The sequence below is a fragment of the Rhinatrema bivittatum genome, chromosome 11, assembly GCF_901001135.1.
Source record: "Rhinatrema bivittatum chromosome 11, aRhiBiv1.1, whole genome shotgun sequence".
In the NCBI taxonomy this organism is placed as follows: Eukaryota; Metazoa; Chordata; class Amphibia; order Gymnophiona; family Rhinatrematidae; genus Rhinatrema; species Rhinatrema bivittatum.
In genome coordinates this window covers 41,207,420-41,221,465 of record NC_042625.1, presented here as the reverse complement: position 1 = coordinate 41,221,465, position 14,046 = coordinate 41,207,420, and the positions used below count along the sequence as shown (strand labels likewise).

Genomic DNA, 14,046 nt, shown 5'->3' with positions numbered 1-14,046 from the left:
TGCTGACTGTGTTCCATTAAATGATGTCTTTCTATATGCTCTGTGATTTTGATCTTTAGAATAGTTTCCACTATTTTTCCCAGCACTGAAGTCAGGCTCATTGGTCTATAGTTTCTTGGATCGCTCCTGGAGCCCTTTTTAAATATTGGGGTTACATTGGCCACCCTCCAGTCTTCAGGTACAATGGATGATTTTAATGATAGGTTACACATTTTAATAGATATGAAATTTCATTTTTGAGTTCCTTCAGAACCCTGGGTGCACACCATCTGGTCCAAGTGATTTGCTACTCTTTAGTTTGTCAATCTGGCCTACTACATCTTCCATGTTCACAGTGATTTAATTCAGTTCATCAGACTCATCTCCTCCCATGACTGAGCCTAAGTGGAATGAGCCCTAACCTGAGTGGAATGAGCCCTATCCTGACTAGGCAATGGCTGCTCAGCATCCACATATGTGGCCGTGACTACCTCCTTAATCCAGCAAGCTATTGTAGCCCGTGATGCCAACTCGCCCTGTTTTCTTCTGCCATGGTGAACAAACAGGCAATCTGTCTTACTGAGAGAATTAGACACCTCCAGAAACCTCAAGAAATCTCTTGACATCCAAGGGCCGCAACAGACAATATTCACCAGCATCTCTTTCCCTGTCCAGAGACAGCAGGATAATGGACTGATTCAAGTGAAAATCCGAAACCACTTTTGGCAAAAAGGAAGGAACAGTAGGCAGCTGTAACACCCCTGGAGTCACTCGAAGGAACAGCACCCAAGCAAGACAAGGCCTGCAGTTCGGATACTCTAAGCGCCAAATTGCTACAAGAAAAACAGTTTAAGGTCAGTAACTGCAAGGAGAGGTTAACTCATCGTTCAAAAAGTGGCGCATGCCAAAAATCCAAAACCAAATTAAGATTCCACAAGGTAACTGCAAGGGAGTACGAAAATGTTTTACTTCTTTTAAGAAACTTTGTGGATGACCCACAAAGGTCCACCATTCATCTGATCCCTGAAACAGGCAAGAGCCTTTAAGGAAAAAAGGGCCAACCCTTTACTCAATCCATCCTGCAAAAATTCCAAAAGGAGCGGGATCTTAACCAAAAGGAACGACCTCTCAATCTCCACACCAAGCCTGAAACACTCACCAAACCCTCACATAAGCTAAGGCAGTGGAAACTTCTCGCTCACAGCAAGGTGGCAATCACCGCAGTAGAATATCCAGATTTCAGCAATCAAGCCCTCTCAAGGGCCATACTATAAGACAAAATTGAGTTGAATCTTCATGAAAAATAGGCCCCTGCCACAGCAGATCCCTGTGCACCGGAAGCCGGGGGGGGGGGGGGGGGAGTCTACAAGGAGCCTTCACAGATCTGCATACCATGGTGTACTGGGCCAAACTGGTGCCACCACAAGAACCATCCCCCCCCCTGTGACTCTCGATCTTTCAGATCACTCTGCCCAACATGGGCCTCAGGGGGAAGGGATACAGCATCTCACCCTCCAGTCATTCCTGCATAAGGGCATCAATTCTCAAGGACTTTGGAATTGCCCTGTGACTGAAGAAACAAGGAACCTTTGTAGTGCGAAAAGTCACTAGTGTGTCCAGAAGTGGAACACCCGGGAGATTCACTATCAGCTGACAATTCCCATTCTCCGGATCCAAACTCCGTTTGCTGAGGAAGTCTGCTCTTACATTGTCTTTTCCTGCAATGTGCGAGGGCTGAGATCTCCTGATGATGCATTTCTGCCCATTCCATATGCTGGGTTATTTCTTGCGATACTTGCTGGCTCTTGGTTTCTCCCTGGTGATTGATGTAAGCCACTGTCATTATACTGTCCGACATTATTTGGATCTCTCGACCCTGCAATTGATCGCCGAACCGCAAGCATGTCAACTGGACTGCACGGGCTTCCAGCTGATTGATACTCCAGAGAGACTCTTCTGAACTCCAGTGCCCTTGTGCTGTCACAGCGCCTGATAGTAAGCCCCCCCAACCCTGGAGGCTCACATCTATCATGAGTACCAGCCAATCTATTGAGTTTAGGGAAAACCCCTCTCTCAGATTATCCGCCTTTAACCACTACTGTAGGTAAGTGCAGACCTCCATCGGCAGGAGAAGCCAAATCTAATAATCCTGAGGGCTTCAACGAGACAGCAGGGTGCACTGAAGAGTAAGCATATTGCCCTTGCCCATGGCACCACTTTCAGGGTCACCGCCAGCCATCAACCTGAGCACCTGTAGATAGGACCACACTGCTAGGCATATTATGTTCACAAATAGATGCACCTATGCCTTCAACTTCTGAATACGATCCTCCAGCAGGAACACCCTGCCCTGCTTCAGGTCGAACCCAACACAGAGATACTCTAGCAATGGAGAAGGCTGAAGACTGCTGTTGTCCAGACTCACCACCCAACAGCTTCTGCAACACCAGGAGGCTCTCCTCCAGAGTCTTGGTCTGAATCAGCCAGTAGTCCAAGTATTGGTGGACCAGAATTCCATCCTCTCTCAACTCTGCCTCTAGCACCACCATAACCTTGGAAAAAGGTCTGGGTATAGTGACCAGACTAAAAGGCAGTACTTGAAACTGATGATGTCCCAAAACCGCAAATAGCAGAAAATGTTTATGCTCTAGCCGAATGGAAATATGTAAGTACGGCTTGGACAGATCCAAGGACATCAGAAACTCCCTTGACTGCATGGTCATTATCACTGAGCGCAAGGTTTCCATGTGAAAATGAGTCACCCGCAAATAACGGTTGACCCCTTTGAGATCCAGGATGGGATGAAAAGAGCCCTTCTTGGGCACAACGAAATAAATGAAATATCGACCTGTATTTATTGAGACTGAAACTGAGGGGAATGGCAGGGAGATACCATGAACACATCCCAAGGAACGCTGCAGAATTGCAGCGCATATCCATCTCGTATCAGCTCCAGGATCCACTGGTCTGATATAATTTCGACCCACCTCTGATAAAAGAGGTGACCCCCTATCTCCTATTCCCGGGTGTGGGTCGGCACACTTTCATTGGGAGGCTTGGGGTGAGAGGTCCACTGTGCAAGCCTGCGCCCCGCCTGGGCTGTCTGGGATGAAAGGACAGACCTTCCAAAAGGTCGAGTCCTCTGAAAAGCTGTTCCTCTATAGGGTCGAAAATGTTTGAATCTCTTAGCATGACCTCTCATGCTAAAGAAGTGCGGCAGCTGTTTATCTTCCAGTAAGTGAGGAACCGGGGACTTGCCCCACTTATTGGCTATTTTCTCCAACTCCCTCCCAAACAAGCGCAGCCTTTAAAGAGCAACTTCATAAGGTTAGACTTGGGAGGTCATATCAGCCGATCAATTTCTCAGGCACAACTGACGCCTGGCCTCTATTACTGAAGCCAACCCTCTGGCTGAGGTGCAGACCAAATCGCAGCTCGCTTTTGCCAAAAAGGCGGCTGCTGGCTCCATCACTACCCTGGCATTCACACCAGATTCATCTGCCTCCTAAGAAAGAACAGAAGCGAGCCACCAGGGAACAAGAAGCTATCTGCAAAGTCACTGCACTGTTTCAAATTTTTGCTTAAGGATGGCCTCAATTCTCCTCCTATCATGCATATCCTTCAAGGCCGCTTCTCCCTCTTATAGGGATAGTCGTCCACTTGATGATGGCACACACAAGTGCATCCACTTTTGGAAAGTGTAATTGCTTTCTTGCAGCTGGATCCAGGGGGTACAGTCCTTCCAAGACTCGTCCCCCTTTGAAATTAGCTTCCGGGGCACCCCACTCAAGATCAATCAATTCTTGAATGGCCTCCATAACAGGGAAAAATACAAGTAGCTTTACGTACGGAAATCAAAATAGATCTTTTTTTGGCTCAGAAATTAATTCAACCCCAGGGACTCCTAGCATCTTTAATTTTGGGGAAATCAGAGCTGCTAACTCATCTCTATGAAAGAACCGCAAAATAGTTCTATACGGTTCCAATCCTGGAGGAATTTCCCCAACCTCCAGGGAGTAAGGATTAGCTTCAGCGTCCCTGCCATTTGGGTCCCTATCGGGAAGACCAGCCACCAATCTAGGTGTCCTTCGATGCTTAACTGTAGCACCAGGCATGCAGGAGTTCACCACCTACGACTCTGACCTGGCTGAGGACTGGGGCTGAAAAAAGGACTGCAATCCTTGAAAAAATTCCACTTAAGAAAAGGAAGAAAGATCCATGCCAAAACCAAGTGGCACGTGTCCTGTGCCCATTGAACTACCTTCCCCTACTGACGAACCAGTTTGGAACTACCCTAAGTCAGGCACCCCTTCTGATACATCTTTATCCAGGCCCATATCAGGTTGGGAAGAACCAGGTTTAGTAAAATCAGACAAAGGCAATTCCCTCTGAGCCTTCAAGCAGGACTGTCACAAGTTAGGGGAAACACCAGGCTAAGATGCCTGAATGACAAGAAGCACAGAGGATAAGGCACTTAGGTTTCTTAGTGATAGGTGTCATCAGTCTGTCAGTACACTTTAACAGGCAACTGAAAAGTACGCAGCAAAAAATAGACGTCCAAAACTTAGATGTACAACCCTGTGCCTCAATGAGCACCCAAAAACTGAGCACCCTTAATGCTTCTCAGATTTTGCGTATAGGTAAACGCGTCTCAAAAAGATCCGCTACCAACTGGACACCCAGGCAGGCACCCAACTAAGAGTCCAAAAACTGGGGGTACAACTGGACAGACTTGCAAGAACTGACAATCCTGGAGGGTAGCCTAATGCATAGGAAAATGCTGCCGGAGCCTACCACGTGGCACACACTAATAAACTTAAGAGCGGGGCCTAGCCCAAAAAGGCTGCTCAACCTACCAGGCTGCCCATGCCCCCCAAACTCTTTCGAAGGTGGGAACGAACGTCTGACCAATGTGTCAAGCACGGAGACTGGAGGAATCCCTACAAACCCCCTTTTTTTTTTTTTTGCTTTACCTGAGCTCAGCCCATCTTGGATGAGTACAGAAATAGTCCCCAGCTGTGGGAGGAGAGGGCATATACAGTCATCACCACCCTCTGCTTCCTACACTCGCTTGCCTTTCAGCTGTTTTTTTTACAGCTAAGTCCACACCAGCTGAAAACCAGCTATAGCTTGATGTATAAGTCACTATTTATAATCAACACCACGGAACACCACGGATGAGGGATTAACAAATGTATTCTGGATATCTACATGTGGCAGTGTTGATTATAAATAGTGACTTATACATCAAGCTATAGTATGGTTTAAGGTTATACAGTATTATCATGTGGATACATATATAAGTTATTTAACATAGTGTGGTGTTTTCCGATATAAAAGACCAACAGCAATTAACATCAGATGACCGGAAATGCAACATATTTCAGGGATAGATCGAGGTTAGGAGTAGAATAGTGTTGAGGGCTAATAACAGTTGGGTTAAGGTTGATATGGTTTTTGGAAAATTGTTAAGGTGTTTGTATGTAATAACAAGCAATATATCACCACAAGGGATTAACAAATATGATTGGTTTTATATAAAAAAATATTGGAATAAATTTATTTTAATGTATTTGCAATAAATAAATTGATTTTAGTTAAAATACAAAATTAGATTTTTGGTATGGTTTGTTTGAAAGCCAAAGTGCTTTTTTTCTTTTTTCCCCAATAATTTGTTCTTGGGGGATTCTTTTGAATGTATGTATGTATGTATGTATATATACACATATATATATATATACACACACATACATATATTTACATACATACATATATATACACTGTGATGTCAGCTTTGCTCTGTTTCCATCTGCTGGTAGAGGTGCATAACCCACTTGTTCTGGATCCACCTGTCTAAATGCTTTGGCAAGGTATACCGTAGTATATAACATATGGCTCTTGGTTAAACTTGATTTAGAAATCCAGTAAAAAGTACCTCTTTGCTTGCTGCTCACAATTTCTAAGTGATACTTTTGCTATTTAAAACAAAACAAAAAAAAAAAAAGCAAGCTTATGGCAGGGCTGGCCAACTCCAGTCCAAGAGCCACAAATGGGCCAGGTTTTCAGGATATCCACACCGAATATGCACGAGATATATTTTGCATAAAATGGAGGGCGTGCATCTCTCACGCATATTCATTATGGATATCCTGAAAACCTGGCCCTTGTGGCTCTCAAGGACTGGAGCTGGCCAAACCTGACTTATGGCAAACTTTTTCAGGTATACAAATTTTTCATTTAGGAAAAATAGCCAATATAAAAAGTTTACTTTTTACCTAGTCTTAGCCTTGAATGCTATTTTATACAATGCATGTTCTCAATAATTAAGGGCACATATTCAGTACTTATATAACAGGCAGTATTGTCAAAAGCATTAAGAATCATGTGACTACAGTTGAAGATTACTCTGTCACTCGCAGCTGTCAACGTATCTTTTTTATTCAGTAGCAACTAGTTAACACTATTCACTCTTCATGCTGTCCAGGCACCGGCAATCTATTGCTACAGATAATATACCCCAGTGGTAGTTGCGTGAAGCAAGTTTGAATTTATATGTTCCTCTCTTTAAAATATGATTCTAATTGTTTAAAAAATTGCAATAATAAAAAAGATGGTACTAGTAGTAGACTTGACAGATTTTCAAAAGTCTGAAACAAAAAAAATAGTTCCTTACCATCCAAGTCAGTCATATAAATAGGTTCTTTCCAGTTACTAGAAAAGTAGTCTATAAAAACACAGTTTATTAAAATAAATCACAGTCAAATTCAAGGGGATTACCAGCGATATACTAGATTTTTGCTCTGAAAGATTAGTGCTTATCTGAAAGGAAACTTTAGCTTTAACATCTCGGTGTAGAAGACAGTAGCTGTTGCTGGCTCTAACCCATAGTAATCTATTTGGTCTCCTCTCCAAGATGCTAGTTATAGAATACAGTAGTTTAATTACAATGTAAAAAAAAGTTGACTGTTTATAAAAAGTGTATGATAGTTTTTGGTTTTTTTTTTCCCTTGCAACTGGAACAGAAAGGAACAGACGGAGTGGCAGGCAACAGTCTGTCTCTACAAGAAGAATGGTGGCTCTTTATGACTATGATCCTAGAGAAAGCTCTCCAAACGTAGATGTGGAGGTATTGTTTAAGAGTTCTTTTCAAGTACAAACAGTTTTATTTCACCCTCCTTTTTCACCCAGGACTGGTAAAGGGCTGAAAGAGACACTTTCTCCAAGGTAAAGAGAATTGCCCCATCAGCTGTTCTTCCTCACTGTTTCACCTCTAAGAGGCATAGGAATCTGAAAGCAACTCAGTGCCCTATACTCTCTCACTAACCCAAGGTTGGCAGATTCATCTGCATTCAGGCTAGTGTCAGAGATGCAACTTTAACAACTCAAGTGTCAGAGTTCCCCCCCTCCCCGAGACTGTTTACTAAATCCAAATACCTGAACCATTAAACCAGTGCTGGGCAATACAGAAGTCACATACCTTAAAAATAGATACAGGTTGTATGATATCGTATGGCCTAGGAATACATTACCCAAACAAAAGAATCTGAATGGCTAGTTACAATACTAAACAGATTCTAGATTCGAATCACTGACTAGAGAATTATAAGCCTGAAGTTGGCATTTCATTTGAATGTTCGATTTTACTAAAGTCACTTGTTTCAAGATTTGATACTTGCTTAAACCAAATCTTTACTTAATCACTATAAAGTATTTACTAAAACAAGGCTGGAACTATTTAAGTAATAAAACATGCATATGGCCTCCTGTTTCTCAAGATAGTTTTCTATTTGTTTTTATAAAGCTGTGTGTGAAAAAAGGAGAACTGTCTAACACTTCTGCTCACATATTGTTGCAATACTGCTCAGGTTTTCCTTGGGTAGTCCAGAACTACTTCAACCACATTATAGTAAAGGGTTCTGGTTAGCTTTTTTCCTGAACTTGAGATATCCAGACTAATACTAAGGCATGGCTTCCCCCATGACCCACATTTTAGGTCATGACAAGAGACTGTTATACACAACTGGGTCTTGAAACTCTGCACAAATGGGTTTTCTTCTGCTGGATCCCAATGCTTTATTAATTGCAAATTCTGATTCGATTTCAATTTGCTCTAATGCCTCTGTTCATTTAAATTTATTGTAATCCGCCTTAAGACCAACTTCAAGAAAAGGCAGAATATCAAATGTTAATAAAAGGGTAACATCAAACATGAAATTGAGCTGTGCGGGGGCTAAAGTAGCAAAACTATTTTACTTTCAAAACCTTAACTATTAAAATGAGGTTATTGTGCTAGAGTCAATTCTCTAAACTACTTGAAACATATCACTTTATTAGGGTGTTTTCAGTTTATCATCCATAATAAGGGGATTTCATTCAAGAAAAGAAAGTCCATTATTTTGAAAGCCCCAATTCAAACACCTTCATATTCACATAATATATGCAAAAGTTTAGGCACTGTGGTCAAACTGTATATTTCAATAATCTCTAAGTAAACAGAAGCTGACAACCTCTACATGGTATAAAGTTAAAAACTATCTTTCTGCAATTTTTTATACAAAATTATTGTTGAGATTACTTACCTGGTAATCTTCTTTTCCTTAGTGTAGACAGATGGACTCAGAACCAATGGGGATAGTATCCGCGTGCTAGCAGTTGGAGACGGATCTGACGTCAGCACGGGGTATATAGCCCCACAGGAAGCGCAGCGATTCAGTAATCTTCCTTGCAAAAGCTGTTATGGATGTGTGTACTGACGCTCAGTGAAAAGTGAAAACAGAATTCCCCTGACCGATTGACAGTGGCTGGAGACCGCCAGCATTCACAACCGGAAAGCGCAGACACCGGCAGAGTGTACGCTCTTATGTAAACAAATGCCCTGGCTTACCTGGAACCGGTGGAAACTCATGTACACAGGCAGCTGGGCGGGATGCCGAGTCCATCTGTCTACACTAAGGAAAAGAAGATTACCAGGTAAGTAATCTCAACATTTCCTGGCGTGTAGCCAGATGGACTCAGAACCAATGGAATGTACAAAAGCTTTACTCCCCGCCGGGGCGGGAGGCTGCCTGAGGACCATGTAGTACCGCCCTTGCAAAAGCCGAGTCCTCCCTGGCCTGGACATCCAGACGGTAGAACCTGGAAAAGGTATGAAGGGAGGACCACGTCGCTGCTTTACAGATTTCTGTCGGCGACAGCATCCTGGATTCAGCCCAAGACGCTGCTTGCGCTCTGGTAGAATGAGCCTTAACCTGTATAGGCGGAGCCTTCCCAGCCTCCACGTAGGCTGCTCTGACAACTTCTTTAATCCAGCGGGCAATGGTGGGCCGAGAGGCCGCTTCACCTTGCTTCTTCCCGCTATGTAGGACGAACAGGTGGTCCCGTCTTTCGCAGGTCTTGTGTCACGGCCAGATACTAGGGCAGCAATCTGCCGATGTCGAGATGGTGTAATAAACGGCCTTCTTCAGATTTCTTCAAACCTACCGTGGTAGGCAAGGATATAGTTTGGTTAAGATGAAACTGTGAAACCACTTTAGGGAGAAAGGAGGGAACCGTCCGAAGCTGGATATCCTCCGGAGTGATTCGTAGAAAGGGATCACGGCAGGACAGTGCTTGGAGCTCCGAGATGCGGCGTGCGGAACACACCGCCAGCAAGAACACCAACTTCAAGGTGAGAGACCGGAGAGACAAGCCCCGAAGGGGTCGGAAGGTGGATCCCGCGAGGAAATCCAAAACAAGATTAAGGTTCCATAAGGGCACAGGCCACTTTAGTGGCGGACGAATACGCTTGACACCCAGCAGGAAACGAGAGACATCTGGGTGCATGGCGATGGTCTTGCCATCCCTCCTGGGACCATAGCAAGACAGTGCCGCTACCTGAACTTTGATGGAGCTGAGGGAGAGACCCTTCTGAAGCCCATCCTGCAGAAAATCCAACACAATAGGTATGGTGGTGGCATGTGGATTGGTGCCGTGAGTGTCGCACCATGCTTCAAACACTCTCCAGATCCGTATGTAGGTGAGGGATGTGGAAAACTTGAGAGCTCGGAGGAGTGTATCAATCACGGGCCCCGAGTAACCTCTTTTCTTCAGTCTAGCCCTCTCAAGGGCCAGACCGTAAGAGAGAATTGAGCTGGGTCCTCGTGGAGGATGGGGCCTTGACGTAGAAGGTCCCGGAGAGGAGGCAGAGGAAGAGGCTCCCCTGCCAGTAGTAGTCTCATGTCCGCGTACCAGGGTCTTCTTGGCCAGTCTGGCGCCACTAGAAGAACTAGGCCCCGGTGCGTCTGAATCTTGTGGATGATGGCGCCCAGCAGAGGCCACGGAGGAAAGGCGTATAGTAGAGTCCCTGGAGGCCATGGCTGGACCAGGGCATCGATGCCGTGTGAGAACGGGTCGCGCCTGCGGCTGAAGTAGCTGGGGACTTGAGCATTGGACTTGTCCGCCAGTAAATCCATGGCCGGAATCCCCCAATGATCGACAATCATCTGGAAAGCTGTGGGGGACAGCTGCCACTCTCCTGGATTCAGGCTTTCTCTGCTGAGGAAGTCTGCTGTGGTATTGTCCTTCCCGACAATGTGGACGGCGGAGATGGCTTGCAGATTCGCCTCTGCCCAAACCATCAGTGGGGCGATCTCCAGAGATACTTGTTGGCTTCTGGTTCCGCCCTGCCGGTTGATGTAGGCCACCGTGGTGGCGTTGTCAGACATCACTCTGACAGCCCTGTGCCGGAGTCTGTGAGCGAATCGAAGGCATGCCAAGCGGACTGCCCGGGCCTCCAGGCGATTGATGTTCCACGTTGACTCCTCCTTGGTCCATCGCCCTTGCGCGGTGAGTTCTTCGCAATGTGCACCCCAGCCGCTCAGGCTGGCATCCGTGGTGAGCAAGGTCCACATGGGCGAGGACATCTTCGACCCCCTGCTCAGGTGGGTGGACTGCAACCACCACCGCAGCTGGGTCCGAACTCTGGCCGGTAGAGGAAGGTGCGTGGAATAGTCCCGTTGACGGGGGCTCCAGCGAGAGAGCAGGGAATGCTGTAGAGGTCTCATATGGGCCCGCGCCCAAGGCACCACTTCCAGGGTGGATGCCATGAGACCCAGAACCTGCAGATAATCCCAGGCTATGGGCCGACTGGCTCTCATCAGATACTGGATACGTTGTCGAAGTTTCAACTGTCTCTTGGTCGTAAGACTGACCGTGTCTGCCCGAGTGTCGAACTGCACTCCCAGATACTCTATTGACTGGGAAGGCAGTAGGCAGCTCTTGCTGAGGTTGATTACCCAGCCCAAGCTTTCCAGAAGGGCGATCACTCTGTCGGTTGTCCGCAGGCTCTCCTCTCGAGATTTCGCCCTGATCAGCCAGTCTAGGTAGGGATGGACCAGAATCCCTTCCCGCCTGAGTGCCGCTGCCACCACTACTACCACTTTGGTGAATGTCCGTGGGGACGTGGCCAACCCGAAGGGTACAGCCCAAAACTGGAAGTGGCGGCCCAGAACCTTGAAGCGCAGGTAGCGCTGATGATCCGGATGGATCGGAATATGAAGATATGCTTCTGACAGGTCTAATGCCGTGAGGAATTCTCCGGGCTGGACTGCGGCTTTGACGGAGCGCAGAGTTTCCATGCGAAACCTCGGTACCCGTAAGTAGCGATTGACTGACTTGAGGTCCAGCACAGGCCGAAAAGTGCCCCCTTTCTTGGGTACCATGAAATAAATGGAATAGTGTCCAGAATTCACTTCCCAGGCAGGTACTGGGAGGATGGCGTTCAAGGACAGGAGCCTCGCCAGGGTAGCTTCTAATGCTGCCTGCTTGTGCCGGGGACATGAAGATTCCACAAACTTGTCCGGAGGAAGAAGATGAAAATCCAGATAATATCCTTCCCGGATAACAGCGAGGACCCACTGGTCCGACGTAATCTCGACCCATCTGGGGTAGAAAAGAGTCAACCTGCCCCCTATGGCTTCGTTCCCCAGATGAATCGGCAAATTCTCATTGCGGGGCGCGACCGGGGCCCGAGCCCGGGCCAGCCCCACACTTGCGCTGCTTGGTCCGAAAGGACTGATTCCTGGCCGGAGGACGAGTCGCCTGATAGCGCCCTCTATACGGAACAAAGCGCTGGGAACTCCTGCCCCTGTAGGGCCGTGGAAAGGAGCGCTGTCCCCTCCTGGATCGATCTTCCGGAAGTTGAGGCACAGGAGAGGCACCACAGGTAGTGGCTAGCTTATCAAGGTCACTGCCAAACAGAAACGAGCCCTGAAAGGGTAACCTGGTGAGACGAGACTTCGAAGGCGCATCAGCTGACCACGGCCGGATCCAGAGCTGCCTCCTGGCGGCTACGGAGGATGAAATCCCCTTAGCTGTAGTGCGAACCAAATCCGATGCGGCATCGGTGAGGAAGGAAAGAGCGGACTCCATGTCAGCCGCTGGAGCGTTGTTCCTGACCTGAGACAAGCAGGCACGTGTCACCACAGTGCAGCAGGCCGCAATCCGCAAAGAAAGAGCTGCCACCTCAAAAGTTTGTTTCAGAATGGTGTCCATTCGCCTGTCATGGGGCTCCCTGAGGGCCGTCCCCCCTTCCACTGGAATAGTAGTGCGCTTGACCACAGCGCTAATTAAGGCGTCCACCTGAGGACATGCCAGCAGGTCCTGGAGAGCCGGTGCCAACGGGTACATGCCTTTCAGGGCCCGGCCCCCTTTGAAGGAAGCTGCCGGCGCCGCCCATTCCAAGTCTATTAGTTGCTGAGCCGCCTGCAAGAAAGGAAAATGGCGAGCTGTAGGACGAAGACCTTCCAGCAGGGGGTTCTGCGCAGAAGGTACCGAAGCACTGGGACCAGTGATATCCAACTCCGCCAGACCCTGAGTCACGAGGTCCGAGAGGTCCTCCTTAGGGAAGAACCGCCTCATGGTTCTATATGGCTCAATCCCCGGGGGGAGGTCCCCCTCATCCAGGAGGTCAGACTCGTCCGGCGAAACCTCCTGGTCCGATTGATCTGGACTGTCCAGTTGGGGGAGGTCCCGCTCCCGATAAGGCTGTGAGGGTCCAGGCACAGGATCCCTAGGTGCTGCCATCGTAGCGGCGGCCGCAGCAGGCGCCGCAGATGCAGCCAGCGCAGGAACCGCAGCAACAGCAGGAACCACCGGAGCAGCAGGGACAGTAGGGCCGGGATGGGAAGCCGTCTGCATCTGGACGAAGGCATGAATCCCCTTAAAGAGATCCACCCAGGAAATGGAAGCAGCCTCTAATCGCCGGGGTACAAGATCCCCCGGGATTCCCGAATGGTCAAGACTGCCCCCCAAATCCGGGGTAGCCCCAGGGGAACTGTCAAGAAACTGCGGCTGAGACTGGGCCTGGCCGGAGGGTCCCCCTGCCGCCTCACATTGGGCACATAGTGAGTCTGGCTCAGTACTGCGTGTGGCTCTAAGGTGGCATGCAGAGCAGAGGCCCAGGGCTGAAATGCCTGAGACAAGCGGCCGCGCCGCTGAGGATGCGGCTGCGGGCTGATCCATACCAAATAGCACAAGCGCGCAATAATATGCGGCAGCAATAGGCGCTCAATACAACAGGCGCACAATACTAATAATATGCGGCAGCAAGAGGCACGTAATAGCACAGGCGCACAATAATAATATGCGGCAGCAATAGGCGCTCAATACAACAAGCGCACAATAGTAATAATATGCGGCAGCAATAGGCGCTTAATACAACAGGCGCACAATAGGAAGAATATGCGGCAGCAGTAGGCGCTGAATACAACAGGCGCACAATAGTAAGAATACGCGGCAGCAATAGGCGCTCAATACAACAGGCGCACAATAGTAATAATATGCGGCAGCAATAGGCGCTAAATACAACAGGCGCACAATAGTAAGAATACGCGGCAGCAGTAGGCGCTGAATACAACAGGCGCACAATAGGAAGAATATGCGGCAGCAGTAGGCGCTGAATACAACAGGCGCACAATAGGAAGAATATGCGGCAGCAATAGGCGCTCAATACAACAGGCGCACAATAGCAATAATACGCGGCGTCAATAGGCGCGTAAGACAACAGGCGTACAAATAGCAATAGGTACA

General features: G+C 47.7%; 1 protein-coding gene across 13 annotated transcripts in view; it reads left to right on the top strand.

Annotated features, from left to right (window-relative positions):
- The window catches only part of RIMBP2 (RIMS binding protein 2), a 438,584-nt gene that overhangs the window by 402,894 nt on the left and 21,644 nt on the right, over positions 1-14,046 (top strand). For all 13 annotated transcript variants that reach the window (XM_029619910.1, XM_029619911.1, XM_029619907.1 and 10 more), the window contains one exon: positions 7,002-7,105. In XM_029619910.1, the coding sequence (XP_029475770.1) occupies positions 7,002-7,105 (104 nt within the window). The remainder of the gene's footprint in view (positions 1-7,001; positions 7,106-14,046) is intronic.